The following is a 22,742-nucleotide window of genomic DNA, read 5'->3' as shown; positions in this document are numbered from 1 at the left end:
TTGAAGAATCTTAAGTGGAGAGATGCCAGGTACAGGGATTACAATTAATAAAACTGATCCAGTAGGACAAATCCAGTAGGACAAAATACAACATTCCTTCTCTACCATGGCATGAATGATAGGACTCCCTTAGGATGGAAGAAAGCTTTGAAAATTAAATAATAAAATTTGTGCCATCATACACCTTTTAAATGGTCACTGTATCCTTAGAGAAGGCAGCAATATGGGGGGAAAAAACCCTATAGACTAAAAAAAGAAAATAAAATCTACGTACTACTAAGTTTCTAATATCTAAGAAAACAAGGTATATGAAACACCGGGAAGCAACAATTGCTTTAAAATATAAGCCATGTTAAATAAGCTGAAATTAACTTTATGAAGTTTTACTCTAGTGAAGGTGTTCTTTTTAAAAAAAAAATTCTAGAGACAGAATCTTGCTCTGTTGCCTGGACTGGAGTGCAGTGACATAATCATAGCTCACTGCAGCCTCGAACTTCTGGGCTCAAGCTATCCAAGCCTCAGCCTCCCACACAGCTGGGACTACAGGCACGTGTCACCATGCCTGGCTAATTAAAAAAAATATTTTGTAGAGACAGAGGTCTTGCTATGTTGCCCAGGCTGATCTCGAACCCCCAGCCTCAAGTGATCCTTCCACCTCGGCATCCCAAAACTCTGGGATTATAGGTATGAGCTACCATGTCTGGCCAGTGTTCTTAATTTTGTGAGTTAATGAGTCTCTTTGATTATCTGAAGCCATGGATTCTCTTTCTAGAAAAAATTTGCAAATAGACAACATGTTGCACCTAACTTCAACAGATAAAGAACCCTTGTGCTGGAAAACTTCAAAATGCATATTTAAAGTAATAACTGAGCTTCTTTAAACTATATTTTACTACTTATGCACCAATTTTGTTAACATGGAATTTCCTGGTTGTTCAAACTCTACTTAGAGTAAGTTATTCTTTACTACTAAACCTACTTGATCTTCATCAACAATATTCTTATATGCACTTTAGTATTTTGTCTCAAAAATATTATAAATATATTTATGGTTTCCCTTCCCTAAGGCACTAATTATACAAAAGATTAAACAAATATACCAAAATAACATTGATTTTTTTAGAATGTGGAATTATGAGTGAGTTACTTTTTCCCCTCAACACTGCTTTTCAAATTGTTTTACACTTCTTTGAAAATTTTTTAATTACTTTAAAACATTTCCGTAGTGAAATTTTGTCCAATTATACAAAAAAAACACAAAAGTTCCTTTGAGTTATATAAAATTATCTCAGCATAATTAATCACTGCTGCATATTAATATATGGCATATCAAATGCATGTTATATAAATATATGCATATATAAAATACATTATTTCATTTAACTCTCATAATTACTTAGTTTATTATCACCATTTTAATCAATACAATTCATTCAAGATTGAACAAGAAGTCAGGGTTAAAGCCAGGATTCAATCTCAGGGATGTCAGACACCCATCTTTCCTTCCCACAAACTTAACACCTACCTATTATATTTGGCTGCCATATCATTAAGATCCGACTAGAAAGGTTCTTTCAAAGATTGATGATATATACAACCTCTTTGAAAGTGATTAAGATCAACCTGATAATTAAGATAATTGCTGATCAATAACACAGCTATGGTACCTAAATGATTAAATAAATACTAACAGTATATGAAAGCCCTCAGTAAATCATGCTACTAATAGTCATAATAGAAACATAGAAGAAATTTTGGAGAGAAAAACCCAAGGATATACCAGATTCTGCACTTGAGCCCAAACCAAGTTCAGAAAGCAACAAATTTTACTTTAACAAATGCAAAGCTCTATATTTAGTTTTTCTACCTAGATCCCAAAGTAATGATAATTACAGCTTTGGGAAGCATAGTCTAAATGGTACAACAAGCAGAATCCGAAAATTTAAATATGTTTGAATATAACCAATAAAATAGATCCACCACAGAAAATATTAGTATAGTATAATACATGACATAATAACCTGATCTACTTATCAAGGTTTACAGCAGTATCTGAAAACAGTTTCCAAGTAAATATTTTTCTTTCTACCCAAAGGAAAATGAATTTTAAAACTTTGATCCAATCCAACAAATATTTAATACACGTCTACTCCATACTAGGCCCTATAGTCATAAAAATAAATGAGGCAAGATCCTTGGCCTTCCCCCTTGTCCACGGGGGCTGGGAAGCTGGAGAGACAGCAATGGTATACACAATACCTATGTGAACAACTCTAAAACAATGTGGAAATTATTGTAGTAATAACGGTTTGAACAGTGTTACATAAATACAGAGGGAATTATTATTTTGCTTAGATCTATCTCCTGAACCTCAAACTAATATATCCAACTGCTTACTTGACATACCTATGTAGATGTCTAACTGGCATCTCAGACTTAACTTGTCTAAAATCAAGTTGCTGAACAACCCACCATATGGGATCCTCTTGTACCCATCTTAGAGAATGGTTACACCATTTTTCTAATTGTTCAGGTCAAAACTTTAAGTCATCCTTAGCTTCTTTTTCTCACACTCCTCATCCAGTTCCTCAAAAAATCCTGTCAGCTCTATATGATACCTTTTAAAATACATCCAAAACGTGACGAATTTTCAACATTACTACTACCATTCTGGTATAACCCAGTGCTATTATCACTTCTCAGATGAGCAACAGGCTCCTTAAAGTAAAGGACTCGCTGCTCTTCACTCAATTTGTTTTGTTAAACTGCAAGGTCAGTTCATAGCATTTCTTAAACCCAACAATGGCTTCCCACTTCACTCTGCACATAGGTTAAAGTCCCAAACAAAGTCCTAAAAAATTCAACACAATTTGTCCCCCCAGCTATTTCTCTGACTTCACCTCTTACCACTCTCTTTCTCATATACCTCTGATCTAGCAACAAAAATTCTGGAAAAAAACCAAGAGTAGTAGAAAGGTGGCAATGTTTTACTTTGTAATAATATCTGTTCAATAATGAATATCACCTGTATGAAGACACTTTATTTGAATACCTGGTTCAGCAGTACTTACCATAAAATGTCAAAAATTAAGGGATTAAGCTCTTTAAGAATATCTGTAATGAGGCCAGGCACAATGGCTCATGTATGTAATCCCAGCACTTTGGGAGGCCGAGACAGGATGGTCACTTGAGGTCAGAAGTTCAGGACCAGCCTGGCCAACATGGCAGAACAGTGTCCTCCTAAAAATACAAAAATTAGCTGGGTGGGCGCCTATAACCCCAGCTACTCGGGAGGCTGAGGCAGAAGAATTGCTTGAACCCCAGAGGCAGAGGTTGCAGTGAACCGAGATCACGCAACTGCACTCCAGCCTGGGCAACAGAGCGAGACTCTGTCTTAAAAAAAAAATATATATATATATATAAAATAAATATATACATTTTATATAAATATATAAATTTATATATATATAAAATGAATCTTCCCAGAAAACTGCACAAAGACAAAAATTTTGCACACCATTTAAAGATTATCATGGGCCCCCTTAAAACCTATTCATGAAGCTTCATGTGAACAAACATGAAATATATCCCAAGGCTAGAGAACAGAACAAAAACTTGACAGCAATAGCTGGCTGAGACAAAAGATTGGGAATGCCGCGGTGTGAAAGTTGTTAGACTTCTGAATAGTGTTTTCTGGTTTCTTTTGTTTTCTCCTGATCAGATTCCTGGATTACCCACACTCACAACCAGAGACCTGTTTAATTTAACCTGAACCGTAATTTCAGTCTTGTGAAAGTTCAGAGCTTTTCCTATTGAGTCCCAGGGCATCTTTCCTCATATTTCTCTCTGCTTCCAGACACTGGAATCCACAGAAGTTGCCTCACTACTGCCCTACCTCAGTTTGAACCCTAAACCTAATTGTCTCACCAGTTTCTACCACAAAATAAATAAATAAAAATCAACTCCAAAATCAATTTTACTAGAGAAAACTTCTAAGAATTTGGTGAGTAAAGAAACAGTCATGTCATGAAATGTGGCATTCTGCCATCCATCTGGCTCTACTACCACTTATCTCAAGCTTGTCCAACCTGCGGCCCATGGACTGCACGAGGCCCAGAATGGCTTTCAATGTGGCCCAACACAAATTTGTAAACTTTCTTAAAACATTGTGAGACTTTTGTTGTGATTTTTTTTTTTTAAGCTCATAAGCTATCCTTAGTGTATTTTATGTGTGGTCCAAGACAATTCTTCTTCCCATGTGGCCCAGGGAAGCCAAAAGATTGAACACCCCCGATTTATCTCCAACTTTTTTTTTTGAGACAAAGTCTTGCTCTTGTCCCCCAGGCTGGAGTGTGATGGCGCGATTTTGGCTCACTGCAACCTCCGCCTCCTGGGTTCAAGCAATTCTCCTGCCTCGGCCCCCTGAGTAGCTGGGATTACAGGCACCTGCCACCATGCCCGGCTAATTTTTGTATTTTTAGTAGAGATGGGGTTTTACCATGTTGGCCAGGCTGGTTTAGAACTCCTGACCTCAGGTGATCCACCCGCCTCAGCCTCCCAAAATGCTGGGATTACAGGCATGAGCCACCGCACCCAGCCATCTCTTTCTATTTCTTCTTCCCTTTCTCTGATCCTAATGAGACAATTTTTCTCAGTGTTGCAAAAATAGTTCCTTCCACAATCAGGTCTCAGTATTTTACTTTGTACTCCAAAGCACCTTCACCAATACGTACAGTTCTCTTCCTAAAACGAATGCTATTGAGTAAAATTTTCTCCAACTTATAATTTAAAGTAGAAAATTTTAAAAATACATTTTAAATAAAAAAATTTTAAATCACTGGTAATTGTACCACCAGACATAACTAAGGTCAATATTTTGGTATGTGTCCTTCTAGTCTTCCCCTCTATAGTAAATGATAAATTTAAAAGGAATCATCACTTCTATCTCTATTTCTATACCAAGATATCAAAATATCGACAAAAGGTTTCAGATAGCTCTTCTTGGAAACATATTTTTTGAATGTAAAAAACGAAAACAAGAAAACAAAAGAGGAATTCCACCTCCAAATGTTTTATATGCCATCTCTATTACTGATAACAAGGATCACCTGAATCTGGTGAAATCCTTTCGACCTCAATGTCCACGTATAGTTAGTACTGTTTCCACACTATATGTGGCAATGGTAACATACTGAAAAGCATGAGAACTTGAGCAACGGACAATGTATATTAAATGACCACCCATGATTCCTTTTTAAGGCTGAAAAATCTAGTTTTGTCATCCACCATGGGCCTAAATAAAGTTTGACCCAGAATTCATAACGATTAAAAGAAAAAAAGAAAACACTCTAAATGGGTGCAAAATGGCTCTAACTAAAAAATCTTCTACTAACAGGGTAATTCCCTAGATTTCCTGTGGTAGAAATATTTGCGTAAAAGTGTATTTCCAAAGTACTTCTGTAGCTTTCTGTAAACTGCTGTCAATATTGAAGTGTGGATATAGGCCGATTTTTCTTTGTACACCTTCGCTAACCTATAAAAACTCCTTAGAAGCTATCAAAAAGAGATTACTCCTTTAAAGGTCCATCTGGAGGAAACTTCTGTGACTATAATAGTCATTCTCACTACTCTTTCTTATAATTTCTAAAGTAAATCTAGTAGTTACTCAAATAACATTTTTTCTTTTTTTTTTTTTTTGACGGGGTCTTGCTTTGTTGCCCAGGCAGGTGTGCAGTGGTGTGATGATGGCTCACTGTAGCCTCCAATCCTGGGCTCAAGCAATCCTTCTGAGTCAGCCTCTCGAGTAGCTGAGACTACAGGCATACACCACCACACTCAGCTGATTTTTTTTATTTCTTATATAGAGGGGGGTCTCACTATGCTGCCCAGGCTGGTCTTGAACTTTTGGGATTAAGCGATCCTCCTGCTTTGGCTTCCCAAAGTGTTGCAACTACAGGCATGAGACACTCACTGTGCCCAGCTGAAATATTTTTTTTAAAGGGAGTAGGGGTAAGGACCCTGACCATCAAGAGTTTGCTAATGCATAAAACAAAAATATTATAGAAAAATATCTAGGCCTTCACGCCACTGCACTCCAGCCTGGGAGACAGAGCAAGACCCCATCTCAAAAAACAAAAAAACAAAAAAGAAAGAAAGAAAGAAAAATATCTAGGCCTTTATCACTTTACTGTAAGTATTTCAAAGATCTCTGACCTGAAAAGTTAGATTTTAATTCTCAATGACGTGCTCACACTAAGTTCTGTCATGACATTTGCCTATTCTTTGAATAATTTTCTGTTTTCACATTTCATGGATTATAAAAAGAGAATTTTTTTGTCTTTTCTTACACATGTACTTTACCTATCAATAATTAACGCAGTAAGCACTACGAAAATTCCTTCTGCTCCCCCAGATAAGGTGAGCTTTAATTGTTAAAGTAAACCATGTTACTTTTATATTTAAGGAAAGTGCATTTTGCTTTAAAAGGTAAAAGCTCTTCTCAAATAAACATAAATTTAGTATATTATTATAGCATATTATAACCAAATTTGTTCGAAAGGGTGGGCTGGGCATGGTAGCTCATACCTGTAATACAAGCACTTTGGGTGGTCCCAGCAGGCAGACTGCTTGAGCCTAGGAGTTCAAGACCAGCCTGGGCAACATGGCAAAACCTCATCTCTATTTTAAAAAAAGGTTGGGGGGGGGCGTGTTTAATAATATTTTCCTTATAGTACTGCTGGAGAAAAAAGAAAAGCATTATAAATTCTACTCTATGTTCAAAAAAAGGGGAAGCTACTGCAGACAATCTAAAAATAAATTATCATGTCTGTATTCATAAATTATTTAATTATTCTGGATAAAAAAACAATTTGTATATAAATCCGGCTCTTTAGTAAATAAGCATACGAATATTTATTATACTCTCAGGCAGAAAAAAAAGATGCCTAAGACTCTATAGCTAATTCAAGCCTATTTCTGTAGGGCAGAAAGGCATTCGGAAAGAGGGACCAAGATTAAGAAAGTCAATTCCTATATGCCTTAAAATGAACCTTTTCCAAAGAGACCCTAATAACAGTCTCAAACCAGTTCAGAGGTGATCATAGAAATTTAGCTTTTAATTTTAAAAGAAAAGTTATAATTTCTCTTCTTACAAAAATTATGAAAATAAATTCATGTCAAGAAGACTTAGTATCTACATTGTAACCATTTTTATTCTTAATTATTTTATGAGTCTCCAGAGCAATTATTTTATTCCCGAAGCAATATGAGTTGGCATAATACACAGTAGAACTGAGCATTCATTACTCTTGGAAAGAGTGGTATTCTATGCAGTAAAGTTTTCTAAAATCCAATAATAACATATAACTATGCTAGATTATTGGTATTATTTGCTTTTTAAGCGGCTAATCTGAGACCTATTATAATGTTGGCATTAACCTCTAAATATTATGGTAATTAAGTTTTCCTAGGTTTTAGAAACTTAAGAAACATGTTTGCTACCAAGCTTCAGAACAAAATTTAAAAGGCAGGAAAAAAATACAAAAACAAAAAACAACAACTAAAACAACAAAATTATTTACAGGCTTATGAAAAGTTATTAGCAATTAAAGGATTTACCAACACTTGGCTGCCTAATTTGATATCTGCTTCCTCTGAAAATGTATCTTAGTTCTCTTTATTCCAGTAATTCTCATATTACTCTACTACAATATAAGTGCAACAAAAATCCAGAAGTACACCAGTTTTCCATGAAAACACAACACATATAAACTAGACACATACACACATAAAAGCCCACGTTACACTTTTTTTAGGCAATCTAATTTCATTTGTGTAAGAGCTCCCCACCCCCACCCCTGACCCTTCCTTACCTGTCACTGCCTGGTTTAGATGATGCCTGTAGCCAATGAAGATTTTGTTTTCCATTGCAACTGCTACTCACCTGTTTGAACATCAATAACCATCTGATGGCCTCCTCTCATTCCTGGTCGGTTATCTTCCCCATCACCTTTAGTAGAAATAAGTTTCTTTTAAAGGAATAACAAACAACAGCATACCCAGAGTAAATTTATTCATAAGTCTGTAATCAGTAGTAAAAATAACCCACACTTATTTTTTCAAAATATTAAGAATAAGTAAAAGGACTCATAAAAGTAACAGTATGACTCAAATCTGTATTTATAATAATCTTGTTCTTTTTTCCAAATGCTTTCAGGACATGAATGAACTTGGAAGTTATTTTTGATTTACTTATGATCAATGCCACAAACCAGCAGACACAAAACATTATACAAAAACATAAAACAAAAATCTCTAAGCCACTTGGGTGCCAAAGTGAAGGTCAAAAACATTACAAAATTAGATCTCCTGTATATATTCTAGGCATAGTTCATTAGTATAATGAGCAGTTTTAAAGTTGAGTTATTAAACTATTTACAAAAACAAAGATGTTATCAAGTTTTATATTATGATATTAATTTTGTATAATGTGTACAATTATTTTGTATAATTTTTGTACAATTTTGTACTTTGTATAATTATTTTATATAACTTTGTATAACGTATTAATTTTGTGCCAATATTTCAACAATCAGTTCCCACCTAATTTACCAACTACTTCATGTAAGTACTGACTGAAGAAATCTAAGAAATCTAAGATTTACTTCACTTTGATTCTTATTTCCGTCAGAGTTTAACAGGCAGGTTTAAATACAATCAGTAAAACTTTATTTAAACTTCCAAAAGAGAACACTATTATTCAACTTGTATCTAATCTTACTTTACACCAAATCTTACATAAATAAAGTTATGGCCGGGCGTGGTGGCTCATACCTGTAATCCCAGCACTTTGGGAGGCCAAGGTGGGTGGATCACCTGAGGTCAGGAGTTCAGGACCAGCCTGGCCAACATGGTAAAACCCTGTCTCTACTAAAATACAAAAAATTAGGCATGGTGGCATGCACTTGTAATCCCAGCTGCTCAGAAGGCTGAGGCAGGAGAATCACTTGAACCCGGGAGGCGGAGGTTGCAATGAGCCGAGGTTGCACCACTGCACTCCAGCTGGGCAACAAGAGCGAGACTCTATCTCAAAAAAAAAAAAAAGTTATAACTTCATTTTGGTAGTTCAAAAGGTTATAAGGTCCTAATGTCTTACCTGATATAAACTAGAAAGCCTAAGGCTTTCTTCATAACTCTCCTATTAGTTGAAATATATTACTTTGGCTAATAAGTTTCCCTGTATTGGCTTTCTCCTAATGTAAAATGGAGAACATCCAATTTTATACTAATTTCACAAGGGTCCTATGAAAATGACTGAAATGTCAGTTCTTATATACAGAAAATAAGACACAAAACTGAAGCTTTTCATTACTACTGTATTCAGCAGCTAATCGTCCAGAAGTTCCCTTCAAATCCTTTCTCCTAATAGTTAAGCCTTTAGACTGTGCAATTTATTATCATTGAAGTTTTGCCCTTTCTTCTTTTCTTCCCCCATTAGTCAGTATCACCATTTTTAAGAATAGATTTAAGAAAGCATATTCATCCCTGAGAGGTCTGAGGGAAAAAAGAAAGCACTAAAATGAATCCATTTTCAGTATGTATTTTATATGTTGAATCCATTAGTTTGCAAATACACAATTACAGTCTGTTTGCTAATAATATGTGTCTTTAAAGAAAATTACCTCATACGTGACTGATAAAATAGGAAAATGATGCTCATCTAACATCAATTATGGAGGTTCTTGAGCAATTTTCCCCTGCATATTAATGTGCAACACTATCAGGAGAAAGCTTTCTCACAACTAAAGAGAAGTCCTTAGCAATACATGAAGACCACAATGAAAAAAGCTCAGTATCCACAGAACTGTCTTCCTTTAATGCAAACAGTTGCATTAAGAAATTGCTACACTTTCCACTATGTTAACTATCTGGCAAAGCAGTGAGTACAGATGAAGAAGTGACAAAAACGTCCCCCTTATACGAAAATAAGGGATTCATGAAGAAGACTATACTCTGGATCTGATTTCAAGTTTTGATGAAAACAGTCTTTATTAGAAGCAAATGCCCTCCAGGATCCACATTTCAAAGATGAAGGCATGCGCCCAGGGCTTAAGTCTAAACACACTATGATGTTCAATATAAGTACCTTTGAAGATTTAAATGCACTGATATTAATTTTTATTATAATTATTACACTAGTTTTTATTAGTAGCTGGTTATAAAGTTCCACAGATTTGGAATGGTCTTCTGCCTTTCTATTTTTCTTATATGCCCTGCTAGGTTTAGCAAGCAATTTTGCAGAAGTTAAGCTTTTCAAGAACATGCGTATGGCAATACAACACAGCCTATAATTTTATACCATGCATCTATCAAAGCAGTTTATAATGATATTCTGTGTAAAAGCTGCCCAACCTTCTGTTATGGCAGTAAAACAAAAAGGTTTAAAAAGAAAATTTTAATATAACAACGAATTCTACTACCTGGTTAAGGAACCTGTCTTGTTTTAAACATCTGCTTTTTATTTATTTTGTTATGGTTGTTGTTTTGTTTTTTGAGACACAGTCTCACTCTGCTGCCCAGGTTGAAGTGCAGTGGTATGAACATGGTTGACTGCAGCCTCGACCTCCCAGGCTCAAGCCACCCTTCTACCTCAGTACCCTAAGCAGCTGGGACAACAGGTGCCTGCCAACGTATCTGGCTTTTTTTTTTTTTTTTTTTTTTTTAAGATGGAGTCTCTATCTGTCTCCCAGTCTGGAGTGCAATAGTGTAATCTCAGCTCACTGCAACCTCTGCCTCACAGGTTCAAGTGGTTCTCCTACCTCAGCCTCCCAAGTAGCTGGGATTACAGGTGCACACCATCACACCCAGCTAATTAATTTTTGTATTTTTAGTGGAGACAGGGTTTTGCCATGTTGGGCAGGCTGGTCTTGAACTACTAACCTCAGGTGACCTGCCCACCTTGGCCTCCCACAGTCTTGGGATTATAGGTGTGAGCCACCACACTCGGCTGTATAGTTAATTTTTTGTAGAGACAGGGTCTCACCATGTTGCCCAGGCCAATCTTGAACCCCTGAGCTCAAGCAATCCTCCTGCGTCGGCCTCCAAAAGTACTGGGATTACAGACATGAGCCACTGCACCTGGCCAACATCTTTTCTATTAACATAGTACTATGACACTTGAACTACCTTGGGAAAACTGAAGACTGAGACATTGAAGAAACAGAACTACAATCTAGAAGGTATGGCTTACCTTTGGTACTTTTGGGAATGATTTGACTCCATCGTGGTTTATATTCCTGTTGACTGATATACTGATTGAACAAGCCATCTGCAAATATTGAAGAATGAGAAAGAATTATACCTTAACTACTTACATTATTTATTATAGAAAAAAATTAAAATTTAAAAGACGACATTAAGAGAAATTACTAATATGTCACTAATAAAAAAACACATTTTCATAAAATATGCATCACTTCAGTTTCACTTCATGCTACCCCAACTATAAATAGTAAAATATTAATTGGCACAACCATGCAAACAAATTGCTTTAGGGGAAGCTCATATTAAACATACTATGTTTCTCACCATTACTGCACCTATTAGATACAAAGTCATTGCTGCATTCAATGGACAAGTATGTGACATTACCAAAGGGTTAGAGACCTTGAAAGAAGGAAAAGGGAGTCAACTGGGAGGGGGAAAAAGTCATAAGGCAATTTAAGGCTGCAAAATAGAAGCAGGAGAAGATAAAAATAAATAATCTGTATAAATGTGCTACTTCATTGAAAAAATATCTTATATATCTTTAAAAAATCATTTCTATCATTATTATAAATATAATTGGGAAAAGGAAAGGATAATTTAAGATTAGGAGAATTATATTTTAATTTCTTTTTGTGACCTCCCACCACTTGTCTTTATTTCAACCATGAAATTCTTAATCTTTACATCCTATAATGACATGGAGTCATTGCATCCCAATCTCTTTCCCCCAACAGTGCTTTGTGCCAGTACTTTTTGCCACCCATATCCAAGAGAACTAGAGAAGAAAATAGAGCTCTAACAATTTTGGTCTAGGTCCTTGATACATTTACAGGAAAAGGGAACACTAACTTTAACATGTGAATTCCATTATTACACAGTTTTGAGTACAAAACTACATAAAGATAAAAGTACTAACAGCAGTAATAAAACTATACTTATGGAACACTTACCAAATGTTAGAATTTATGCTGTCTCATCTCATTTAATTCTAAAAACAATCCTATGAAATACACATTATCATCTCCATTTTATAAACCCGGAAATGTGTATTTTAAAAAAGTAAGAAACTTAACCAAAACCACACAGCTCTTACTTAAAGGGTGGAGTTGGTACTAAAGTTCTACCACGCTTTCCTTACTCCTGATTCTGCTGTATCGATAAACTCATTATCTACTTATTAAGTTGTTACACTAGTTACTGTAATGGTATAGAGACTGAACTCCCTACATACATCCCCACATACATACATAAATAATTATGAAGCCCTATTCCCGTGGCCCTCAACAAAGATTAGTTTAAGAATGGTATGGAACCCAATTTTGGCTAATGAAACATGAGGAATCTTCTGGGAGACTTCTAGGCAATTTTTCCTTACTTCTAAAGAGACATACAGAAAAGAAAAATCTACTTTTATACTTCTGGAATATCTGCATGTAATGTATACACATATTAAAGCCAATTTATCGAAGTACAAGAATGTAGTCAATTCTATAATGATGACACAGCAGAGAGAAAGAAAGAAATGATCACTGAGTCAACCAACCATGAAATCCACCTTACCTCTGGACTTCTTGCTATGTGCTACAATAACATTTCCTTAGTTTTTAGGCTACAAATCCTAGCTTTTACATGCGCCCAAATAGCGTAAGTTATAAAGTGACTTTTACTATAAACTCTGTCATGTGGCTCAATTTAAAAGTAAAACTGTTTTCTGTGATTTATATATTCACCAGAGACTAAGCAATTTAGAGCATTCCCCCTAATCTTTCTTTCCTGGGTAATTATGAAGCTCAGTTGTAACCAACCCTTTCAGCTGGCTTTAACTGGAAACTTCCATCCTACAGGCACAAATTTCCTTTCTTCTTTCCCTTTGAGACTTTTCAAAATTCTTGCAAAAAGTCAATAAATACTGTAAACACTAAAGCAGGGTAAAGGTTAAAAAAAATGCATTGCATTTAGTACCTTGTTTTAATGTAAAAGAACTTCCTACAACTTTCACAATCTAAAAACAAAAAATTGACACTGTTACATCCCAAATAATCTCCATGCTCCCTATTATTTCTAATTCTTGGAAACTCTTGCCAATAAGGCCTTTTGCCTTGGTAGGCTTGCTTTAGATATATAATTCAGCAAAAAAACTCAGCCTCTCTATTGAAACAATAATGACATTCTCATCTATAAAAATATGACATCCATTACAATGTTTGAAAATCTCGGAAACAAATTAGTAAATAAGAAATTTAAAGATGCCTGTGAACCATGTGAGTTCAAAAAATTATTTCTGTTTAAAGAAGAAGTCAGGCAGTTGCTAATATTTCTGTAAGTCTATTTTTGACAAAAATCTAAAGCAAGAGATCAGAACAGTCAGATAAAATTAAAACTATACAAAAGAAATTTAAATATCACTAGGAGAAAGCACACTATGAACTAGTTGTTAATAATTTTTAAACTATTTAACTAGAGTCTCAGGTCCAATATCACTTCATTTTTTTCCCCTATAATTATGACTATACTAAATATATTTCATAGAGTCCTCATTGAGCACAAGCAGTTCTTTTCTCCAATAATAGTGGATACTCTCTTTAAAACGCACATGATGGCCCAGCCTAGTGGCTGAGACCTGTAATTCCAGTGTTTTGGGAGGCTAAGGCAGGAGGATCATTCAAGGCCAGGAGTTCAAAACTAGTCTGAGCAACACAGAAATCCTGCCTACACACACACAACATGATTTAAAAATGAGACTTAGGAAGATTTACCAAAAGGGAAAAAAATTTCAAATCTCTTGCCCAGAATTAAAAAGAAAACAAAACCCAAAAAATCCACATAGATTATAGTACTGCTGCCTAGTTATATGTATTCATATTTGATAAATTCAAACTTTTATCAAATTTGATTTTTCACCAAAATAGAGATTATATACAAAAGAAATAATTTAAAATGCATGTATAGGTAAATAACTTATAGAGCATAAAATCTTTTTTGACCATTCAAGAATGATTAGATCAAAAAGAATTTTTAAGAAACGAATTTCATCAGTTTGTCCAAATTCTTAAAAAAAGGCCAATATTATACCAGTAATAATATAATAATCAATATTAGGACATTGAACCAGTAAATATTTACTAAGATAGTAAAGCTTAGAGATAAAGAGTATGGATCTTGGCACCAGACTACCTGAATTCAAATCTTAGCTCTGTCACTTACTAGATATACCATCTTAAGCAAATTAATCATTCTCATATATTAAACGGAAATAACAACAATATTTACCCTAGAAGGTAAGTATGAAAAATAAATTCATGTAAAAGGTCTAGGAGAATAGATGGCACATTGTCAAGCTCTCAGATATGTTACTTACGATGATGATGATAATGATACAGTGTTTGGAAATATACTTGACAGAAAATTAACAATCTTTTATGAACAAAATGAGAAATATAGCATCAAGACAAATACGAGTTAAGAGGAGGAAGGAGTGACTCAGTGATAATATAACGAAAGAAGATACCTTGAAAGAATTGGCTTTGAAGAATGCACTGGTACTGAACTATATGAAAAGGAAAGTAATCGGAAAGAAAATACAGCATACGCAAAGGCACAAAGGCATAAATGAGCAAAAATTATGAAAAAAAAAAAACATGTTTCAGAAAAAGAGTCTGGCAGTTGGGAAAGGGTTAAAAAAGAGTGAGATTTTGCATTATGAGCATTACTAAGAAACAAAATCTTAAAGAGAAAAAAGGAAAAATCTTGCTATCCTGGAACACAACCCTACCTCCTAACTCAAAAGAAGCTTCTAAAAATAGGAAAAATTCACATTCAAAGATTAATAGTGTTTAAAAAGAATCAACCCGAGAATTATACAATATAAAAAGGAAAAGAAATGAATTTTTTAAAGTAGCAATGAATCTGATTCAACAGAAAAATATAGCCATGCAATAGATGAAAGTAGCCAAATACCTTTCCACAAATAAAAAAAGCAACTCTCTCTATGAAACATGAGTACAGATTAGAGATATAAGCAGTTGGAAAGTAGACATCTAAATAGTTGGAAAAGAAACGGTAAGACAACAAAAGGAAACAAAAATTGAATTGTCAGAGACAAGAGAAAAGAGGAATGAACAAATTGAAAATATCACAGAACTGAAGGTCAAAGTGTAAGAAAGAGACACTAAAAATAACATAGTAGTGGAAATGGGATAAAGGGTTTAGAGAAGCTTAAAATATTAAACAGAAACGTGCAGTTAAAAAAGATAAAGGAGAAAATAAAAGAAATGATAGACTAAGGCAACATATACTTAATTGAAAGAAAACGAAAACAGACAATAGTTAACAGGGCTGCCACACTGGAGTTTCGGACAGCCTTGTTAATGTAATTACAAAATAATCTAAAACAAATATAAAATATTTAAACAGTCAGAGGGAAAAAGATTACATTAAAAAATGGCAGTTGAAAATGACAGCACACCTCTCAAAAGAAACAATGGAAGCTGATTAATAACAGTCAAATGATATTCAAAATGTATTTCAAGAAAATCAGTGTCAATCTGGAATTCTACATCTAGCAAAAACACCCTCCTAGAAAGCAGACAAAATTTTCAGGTCAGCAATTCTGAGAGAGTTGAATTGCATTATAGAAGAAATTCTAAAGGATGGGCTTACGGCACAGGGAACGAACATAATCTTAGATATAAGATTAAAGACACAAACAATAATGAAGAGAAAAAAACAGTAAATATTTGGGTAAAATTAATGAACAATTGCTATATAAGACTAATATTTTATAGGGTCTTCGAACATGGTATCAAAATAAATGACAACAATAGAGCAATCGACAACAATAGAATAATGAATTAGAAGGTGAGAATATGAAGCTGAAAGTCTACTAAATCCTCACATGGGAAGAGGGAAAAGGCGCTGATCGGCCGGGCGCGGTGGCTCACGCCTGTAATCCCAGCACTTTGGGAGGCGGAGGAGGGCGGATCACGAGGTCAGGAGATCAAGACCATCCTGACTAACATGGTGAACTCCTGTCTCTACTAAAAATACAAAAAATTAGCCAGGCGTGGTTGCGGGTGCCTGTAGTCCCAGCTACTCGGGAGGCTGAGGCAGGAGAATGGTGTGAACCCTGGAGGCGGAGCTCGCAGTGAGCCAAGATCACGCCACTGCACTCCAGCCTGAGGGACAGAGCAAGACTCTGTCTCAAAAAAAAAAGACACTGATCAATTTTGTTAAGGCAATCATGCATACTTGTTGTAATTTCTAAACTAATCATAAGTCAAATGATTTATTAATAAAATAAAATTTTATTTAAATAAGTTTGTTTTATTTAAATAAAATTTATAAGAGATATTTCTCTTTAGAGGGATAAAGGTTGAAAATAAAAGATGGAAAAGATATGCCATATGGGCCGGGCGCGGTGGCTCAAGCCTATAATCCCAGCACTTTGGGAGGCCAAGGTGGGTGGATCACGAGGTCAGGAGATCGAGACCATCCTGGCTAACACGGTGAAATCCCGTCTCTACTAAAAAATACAAAAAAAAACTAGCCAGGCGAGGTGGTGGGCGCCTGTAGTCCCAGCTACTCGGGAGACTGAGGCAGGAGAATGGCGTAAACCCGGGAGGCGGAGCTTGCAGTAAGCTGAGATCCGGCCACTGCACTCCAGCCTGGGCGACAGAGAGAGACTCTGTCTCAAAAAACAAACAAAAAAAGATATGCCATACGAATAAGAAATGAAAACAGATCTTAATACAATTTACACCTGAAAGCAAAAATATTTGTAGAGATAAAAAGGCACTTCATAATAAAAGATTTAATTCAAAATAATTTAAAATTTGTTTTCAACTAAAAACATGGCATCAAAATGTAAAGTTAAATTAGACCAACTATAGGAAACATACGATTCCATGATCATAGTGGAAAGTGTTAAAATCTTTCTCAGTAATGAGAATCAGAAAATTCTTATTGATAAAGAAGATTTGTGCAATATGATTAGCAACTCTGACCAACTGAACAGATATACAACACTGCTCCAACAACTACAGAATTCACATTCTGTTCAAATATATACGATATGTTTATAAAAATTGAATAAGCTGGGCTACACAGCAAGTCTCATTAAATTTCAAAGGAGTGGAAACACACAGGATATGCACTCTGGCCCCTATGCAATTATGCCAGAAATCACTAACAAAGAAAACAACTAGTAAACCTCCACAAATTTGTAAATTAAAAACCACGGTTCTTCCAAAGAGCCATTTCATTTCATAATGAAAATACTAAACTGAACAAAAGTAAAAATACTTCATAGCACAACTAAAGAACAAGAAGAGGAAATTTTATTTGTTTGTTTATTTATTTATTTATTTATTTATTTATTTATTTGAGACGGAGTCTCGCTCTGTCGCCCAGGCTGGAGTGCAGTGGCCGGATCTCAGCTCACTGCAAGCTCCGCTTCCTGGGTTTACGCCATTCTCCTGCCTCAGCCTCCCGAGTAGCTGGGACTACAGGCGCCCACCACCACGCCTGTCTAGTTTTTTTTTGTATTTTTCAGTAGAGACGGGGTTTCACCGTGTTAGCCAGGATGGTCTCGATCTCCTGAGCTCGTGATCCGCCCATCTCGGCCTCCCAAAGTGCTGGGATTACAGGCTTGAGCCACCGCACCTGGCCGAGGAAATTTTATATATTTAAATGTATATGGGAAATTTTCAAAGTCCGAAAACTAATGAGACCCTGCCAAAATAACACAAAAACCTCCACACAAAGGTAACTTCAGGTCCAGTTGCCTTCACTAGTAAATTCTACCAAGCTACTACTCATTCTACACAAACACTTTTAGATTCCTGCCTCATTCTAAAAGGCTAGAACTACCCAAACACACCAAAAGATACCAAAAACACGACATGCACATTATAAGAAAACTGCAGACCAATATCTTACATACACAAATATATGCAAAAATACTTCATAAAAATGTGGCAGATCAAATACAATACCTGAAAAGAGTAAGACACCATTTTCAAGTAGGGTTTGTAACAGGAATACAAAATTGCATTAAAAACAGAAAATCAATGAAGATAATTCAATATACATATGCCTTTATAATGCTTTGCTTTACCACGCTTCACAGGTACTGTGTTTTTTATAAATTGAAGGAAGTCTATGGATGCCATTTTTCCAATAGAATTTCTTCACTTTGCGTGTCTCTCACATTTCAGTAATTCTCGCAACGTTTCAACGTTTTTCATTATTGTAATATCTGTTACAGTCACCTATGATAAGTGATCTTTGATGTTAATAATGTAATTGTTTTGAGGCACCATGAACTACACCCTTATAAGACAAGGAACTTAATAAATGTGTGTATTCTGACTACTCCATAAACCAGCAGTTCCCCCATTTCTCTCCCTCTCTTTGAGCCTCCCTATTCCCTGAGATGCAACAATACTGAAATTAGGCCACTTAATACCTTTACTGGCCTTTAAGTGTTCAACACATACCTCTCACTTTAAATAAAAAACTAGAAATAATTAAACTTAGGGAGGAAGGCATGTCAAAGGCCAAGATAGGCTGAAAGTTGACCTCTTGCACTAAAGTTGACCAAGTTGTAAATGAGAAGGAAAAGTTCTTGAAGGAAATTACAAGTGAACCCATGACTGATATGAAAGCAAAACAGACTCCATATTTCTCCATATTAATATGGAGAAAGTTAGAGTGGTCTGGATAAATTAAACCAGTCATAACACTTCCTTAAGCCAAAACCTAATCTAAAGCATGGCCTTAACTCTCTTCAAGTGTATGAAAGCTGAGAGAAGTCAGAAAACTGCAAAAGAAAAGTTGGAAGCTAGCAGAGGTTGGTCCATGAAATTTAAAGAATGAAGCCATCTCTATAACATAAAAGTACAAAGTAAAGCCACAAGTGTTGATGTATTATAGAAGATGCAGCAAGTTATTACTATCTAGAAGATTCAGCTAAGATCACTGATGAAGGTAACTATACTAAGCAGATTTTCAATGTAGACAAAACATTCCAATAGACTTCTATTAGAAGAAGGTGCCATCTAGGACTTTCACAGCTAGACAGAAGTCAATGCCTGGCTTCAAAGCTTCAAAGGACAGTGTGACTCTCTTGTAAGGGTTTAATGCAGCTAGTGACTTTAAGTGGAAGTCAATGCTCATTTACTATTCTGAAAAATCCTAGGACCCTTAAGAATTAAGCTGAATCTACTCTGCCTGTGCTCTACAAATGGAATAACAAAGCCTAGATGACAGTACATCTGTGTACAGAATGGTTTACTGAATATTTTATGCCCACTGTTGAGACCTACTGCTCAGAAAAAAAAAAAAAGATGTATTTCAAAATATTACTGCTCACTAACAATATACGTGTCACCCAAGAGCTCTGATGGAGAAATACAGGGAGATTAATGTTTTTATCCCTGCTAACACATATCCATTTTGCTGCCTATGGATCAAGGAGTCATTTAGACTTTCAAGAAAGTCTTGTTATTTAAGAAACACATTTTGTAAGGCGATAGTTGCCACAGATAGTGATTCCTCTGATGGATCTGGGCAAAGTAAATTGAAAACCTGGAAAGGATTCACCATTCTAGATGCCATTAAGAACATTCATGATTCATGGGAAGAGATAAAAATATTAACATTAACAAGAGTTTGGAAGAAGGTGATTCCAACCTCATGGATGATGTGGAGAGGGTTAAAGACTTCAGAAGAAGTAGTTAACTGCAGATGTGGTAGAAACACCAAGAGAACTAGAATTAGAAGTAGAACCTGAAGATGTGACTGAACTGCTACAATCTCATGATAAAATCTGAATGGATGAGAAATTGCTTCTTATGAATGAGCAAATAAAGTGGTTTCTTGAGAAGGAAACTACTCCTGATGAAGATGCTGTGAACATTGTTGAAATGACAACAAGGGATTTAGAATATTACATAAACTTAGCTGATAAAGCAGCAGCAGGGTTTGAGAGGATTGACTCTAATTTTGAAAGAAGTTCTCCTGTGGATCAAATGCAATCAGACAGCATTGCATGACACAGAGAAATCTTTTGTGAAAGGAAGAGCTCATTGATGCAGCAAACTTCATTTTTGTCTTATTTTAAGAAACTGCCACAGCCACCCCAACTTTTAGCAATCACCATCCTTATCAGCCAGCAGCCATCAATACTGAGGCAAGACCCTTTACCAGCAAAAAGACTGTAACTCACTGAAGGCTCAGATGATCATTAGCATTTTTTAAGCAATAAAGTATTTTTACGTTAAGGTATGTGCATTTTTTTTTAAAGAAATAATGCGACTGTACCTTAACAGGCTACAGTAAAGTGGAAATACAACTTTTATATGCATAAAGAAAGGAAATAAAATTTGTGTGACTTGCTTTATTGTGACATTCACTTCATTGCAGTGGTCTGGAACCAAACCTGCAATATATCCAAGATATGCCTATAATTAACAACTACTGCACAATCCAAAAGACAAGAGTAGAGAGATTTTTTTTAAAGCAGGATAACAGAAAAAAGAAAGAAGCAGGGAAAGACAGAGGGAGAAGGGTAGAGATTTCAGGTTGAAACTTTATGACTACCTTATTAAACTTTATCCTTCCCTTATCTCACAAAAGAAAAATTCTCTTTCTATAGCAAAAAAAGATAAGCTCAGCAAAGGGAGGTTTTCAGTACAATCTCTACATGTTTGAGTAAAACATTCCTGTCCCTAGGTGATTACTTTTGCCTATCATCACCGGATCTTGCATTGGCAAAGAGGTAGTAGCAATTATTGGTTCTGAAATCACCTGTAATAAAATGAAATGTAAATACAGTGATATTTCTAGACAAATAAAAAGCCTATTAGAGAAATACAGCCTTACGCTTTCTTAAAATACAGACAATACTTAAAGATCATACTAAGTAATATACTAAAAATACTAAAAGTAGCTTTTGTATCCTCCATTACAAGAAGCTTGACAGAGATTCTTTTGATTCCCTAGATCTTCCTATTTAGCAGGCAGGAACTTCTTGTCCTTCTCTGCTATGTTTTTAATAGAGCAGAAGCCAAAAAACTCTGCACTGTTTACTTCCTTATTTGTCCAACAAATCATCATCAATGAGGTCAGAAGCAAACTGAACAACCCTGAAAGGAATGTTTATTAACTAACAGTGTTCCAGGCCAGTTTAGAGAGCCCATAGTATTCATAGTACAAAAACTATGATGTGGCTGTTTCAAGAACTGAGCAACTACTAATTTTTCTAAACTTGGTTCCTTTCTGGAGCCAAAGGATAAATTAAGTCTCTGTAGATACTAAAACTGCACAAGATTTTTATCAGCTAATCTTAACCAACTGAGTACGTCACTAAAGACAGCTTTAAAATATATAACTGTTTTTAGCTTATTAATTGTATAGAGTTGCCTGTGCCTGTTGTTTTGCTTTCCCTTCACAAAATAATAAACGCCTTATGATAAATATCTGAAACAAACAAAAAAGCTCTAAAATTACCTATGCCTCCCTCATCCTATGAGGTTAAAATACAGAATTCACTCCTAGAAATGGCATATATACATACATATATATACACATACATACATATATATACACACACACATATACTTTTATTGGTAGCTTTTCAAAGTCTGGTAAGAGATTAGTTACGTGTTTTATTTGTTTATACTCCAAAATATATTCAATTTCAAACATACCAATCATTTATTTGCAAGTATCATCATCAATCAAGTAAGCAATAATAATGTACAAGGCTTAGAAGCAGATTTGTCATATTTTAAAAAGTGGAGCTCAAAGCAATACATTTTAAGTTAACTTTACATTTACAAACTCAAAGAAGGCAGTGCAGGTCTGGTTTTTTTTAGCTACCCAATATCTAATAAATATGAATACCTAGTAAAAGATGATAACTGTGATAAAATGAAAATGAGAGCAAATCACTGAAAAATGTATTATTTCTTATTTCTTCCTATAAAAGATGCTACCAAATTCAATTCCACAAGTTTTATATTGTACAACTATTCTGTTCTTTGTCACTATGAAAGTTACTGTGGAAGATTTTAAAAAAATGTCATACTATAAGCAACAGAGTCCCTTTTTAGTTTAAATAACAAAACGCATCAGACCTTAAATATCCAAATGAGCGTTACCCTCCAAAGTCAATACCCTGGGAGATAATATAGATGTTCAACTATTCACATTTCTTTCAAAGCCAGATCACAGGTCACACAAGAAAATTGGCAATTATATAGTATTTACACCATAAGGAAGTTATTTTCAATACAAATCTCCTTGTTCCTTATATATAATTGCTTATTAATAACACTTTTTATTATCTAGCCCCCTCTTCTCCTCAAAACTACACTGTTAATAAATATTGGCTATCAATATCAAAATATTTCTGATACAGTTTAATGCTAGTTAATGTTATCATTTGTAAGTGCACAGTTTCCCAAGATGCCAAC

The 22,742-nt window shown here is 35.1% G+C and overlaps 1 protein-coding gene across 3 annotated transcripts in view; it reads right to left on the bottom strand.

The window, feature by feature from the left end:
- MKLN1 (muskelin 1) overlaps positions 1-22,742 on the bottom strand; it is a 375,585-nt gene that overhangs the window by 69,775 nt on the left and 283,068 nt on the right. For all 3 annotated transcript variants that reach the window (XM_025379575.1, XM_025379574.1, XM_025379576.1), the window contains 2 exons: positions 11,249-11,326; positions 7,943-8,008 (listed from right to left, as the gene is read on the bottom strand). In XM_025379575.1, coding sequence (XP_025235360.1) covers positions 7,943-8,008; positions 11,249-11,326 — 144 coding nt within the window. The remainder of the gene's footprint in view (positions 1-7,942; positions 8,009-11,248; positions 11,327-22,742) is intronic.

This window comes from Theropithecus gelada, chromosome 3 (genome assembly GCF_003255815.1).
Source record: "Theropithecus gelada isolate Dixy chromosome 3, Tgel_1.0, whole genome shotgun sequence".
NCBI classification, from domain to species: domain Eukaryota; kingdom Metazoa; phylum Chordata; class Mammalia; order Primates; family Cercopithecidae; genus Theropithecus; species Theropithecus gelada.
This window is presented reverse-complemented; position numbering and strand designations above follow the sequence as displayed.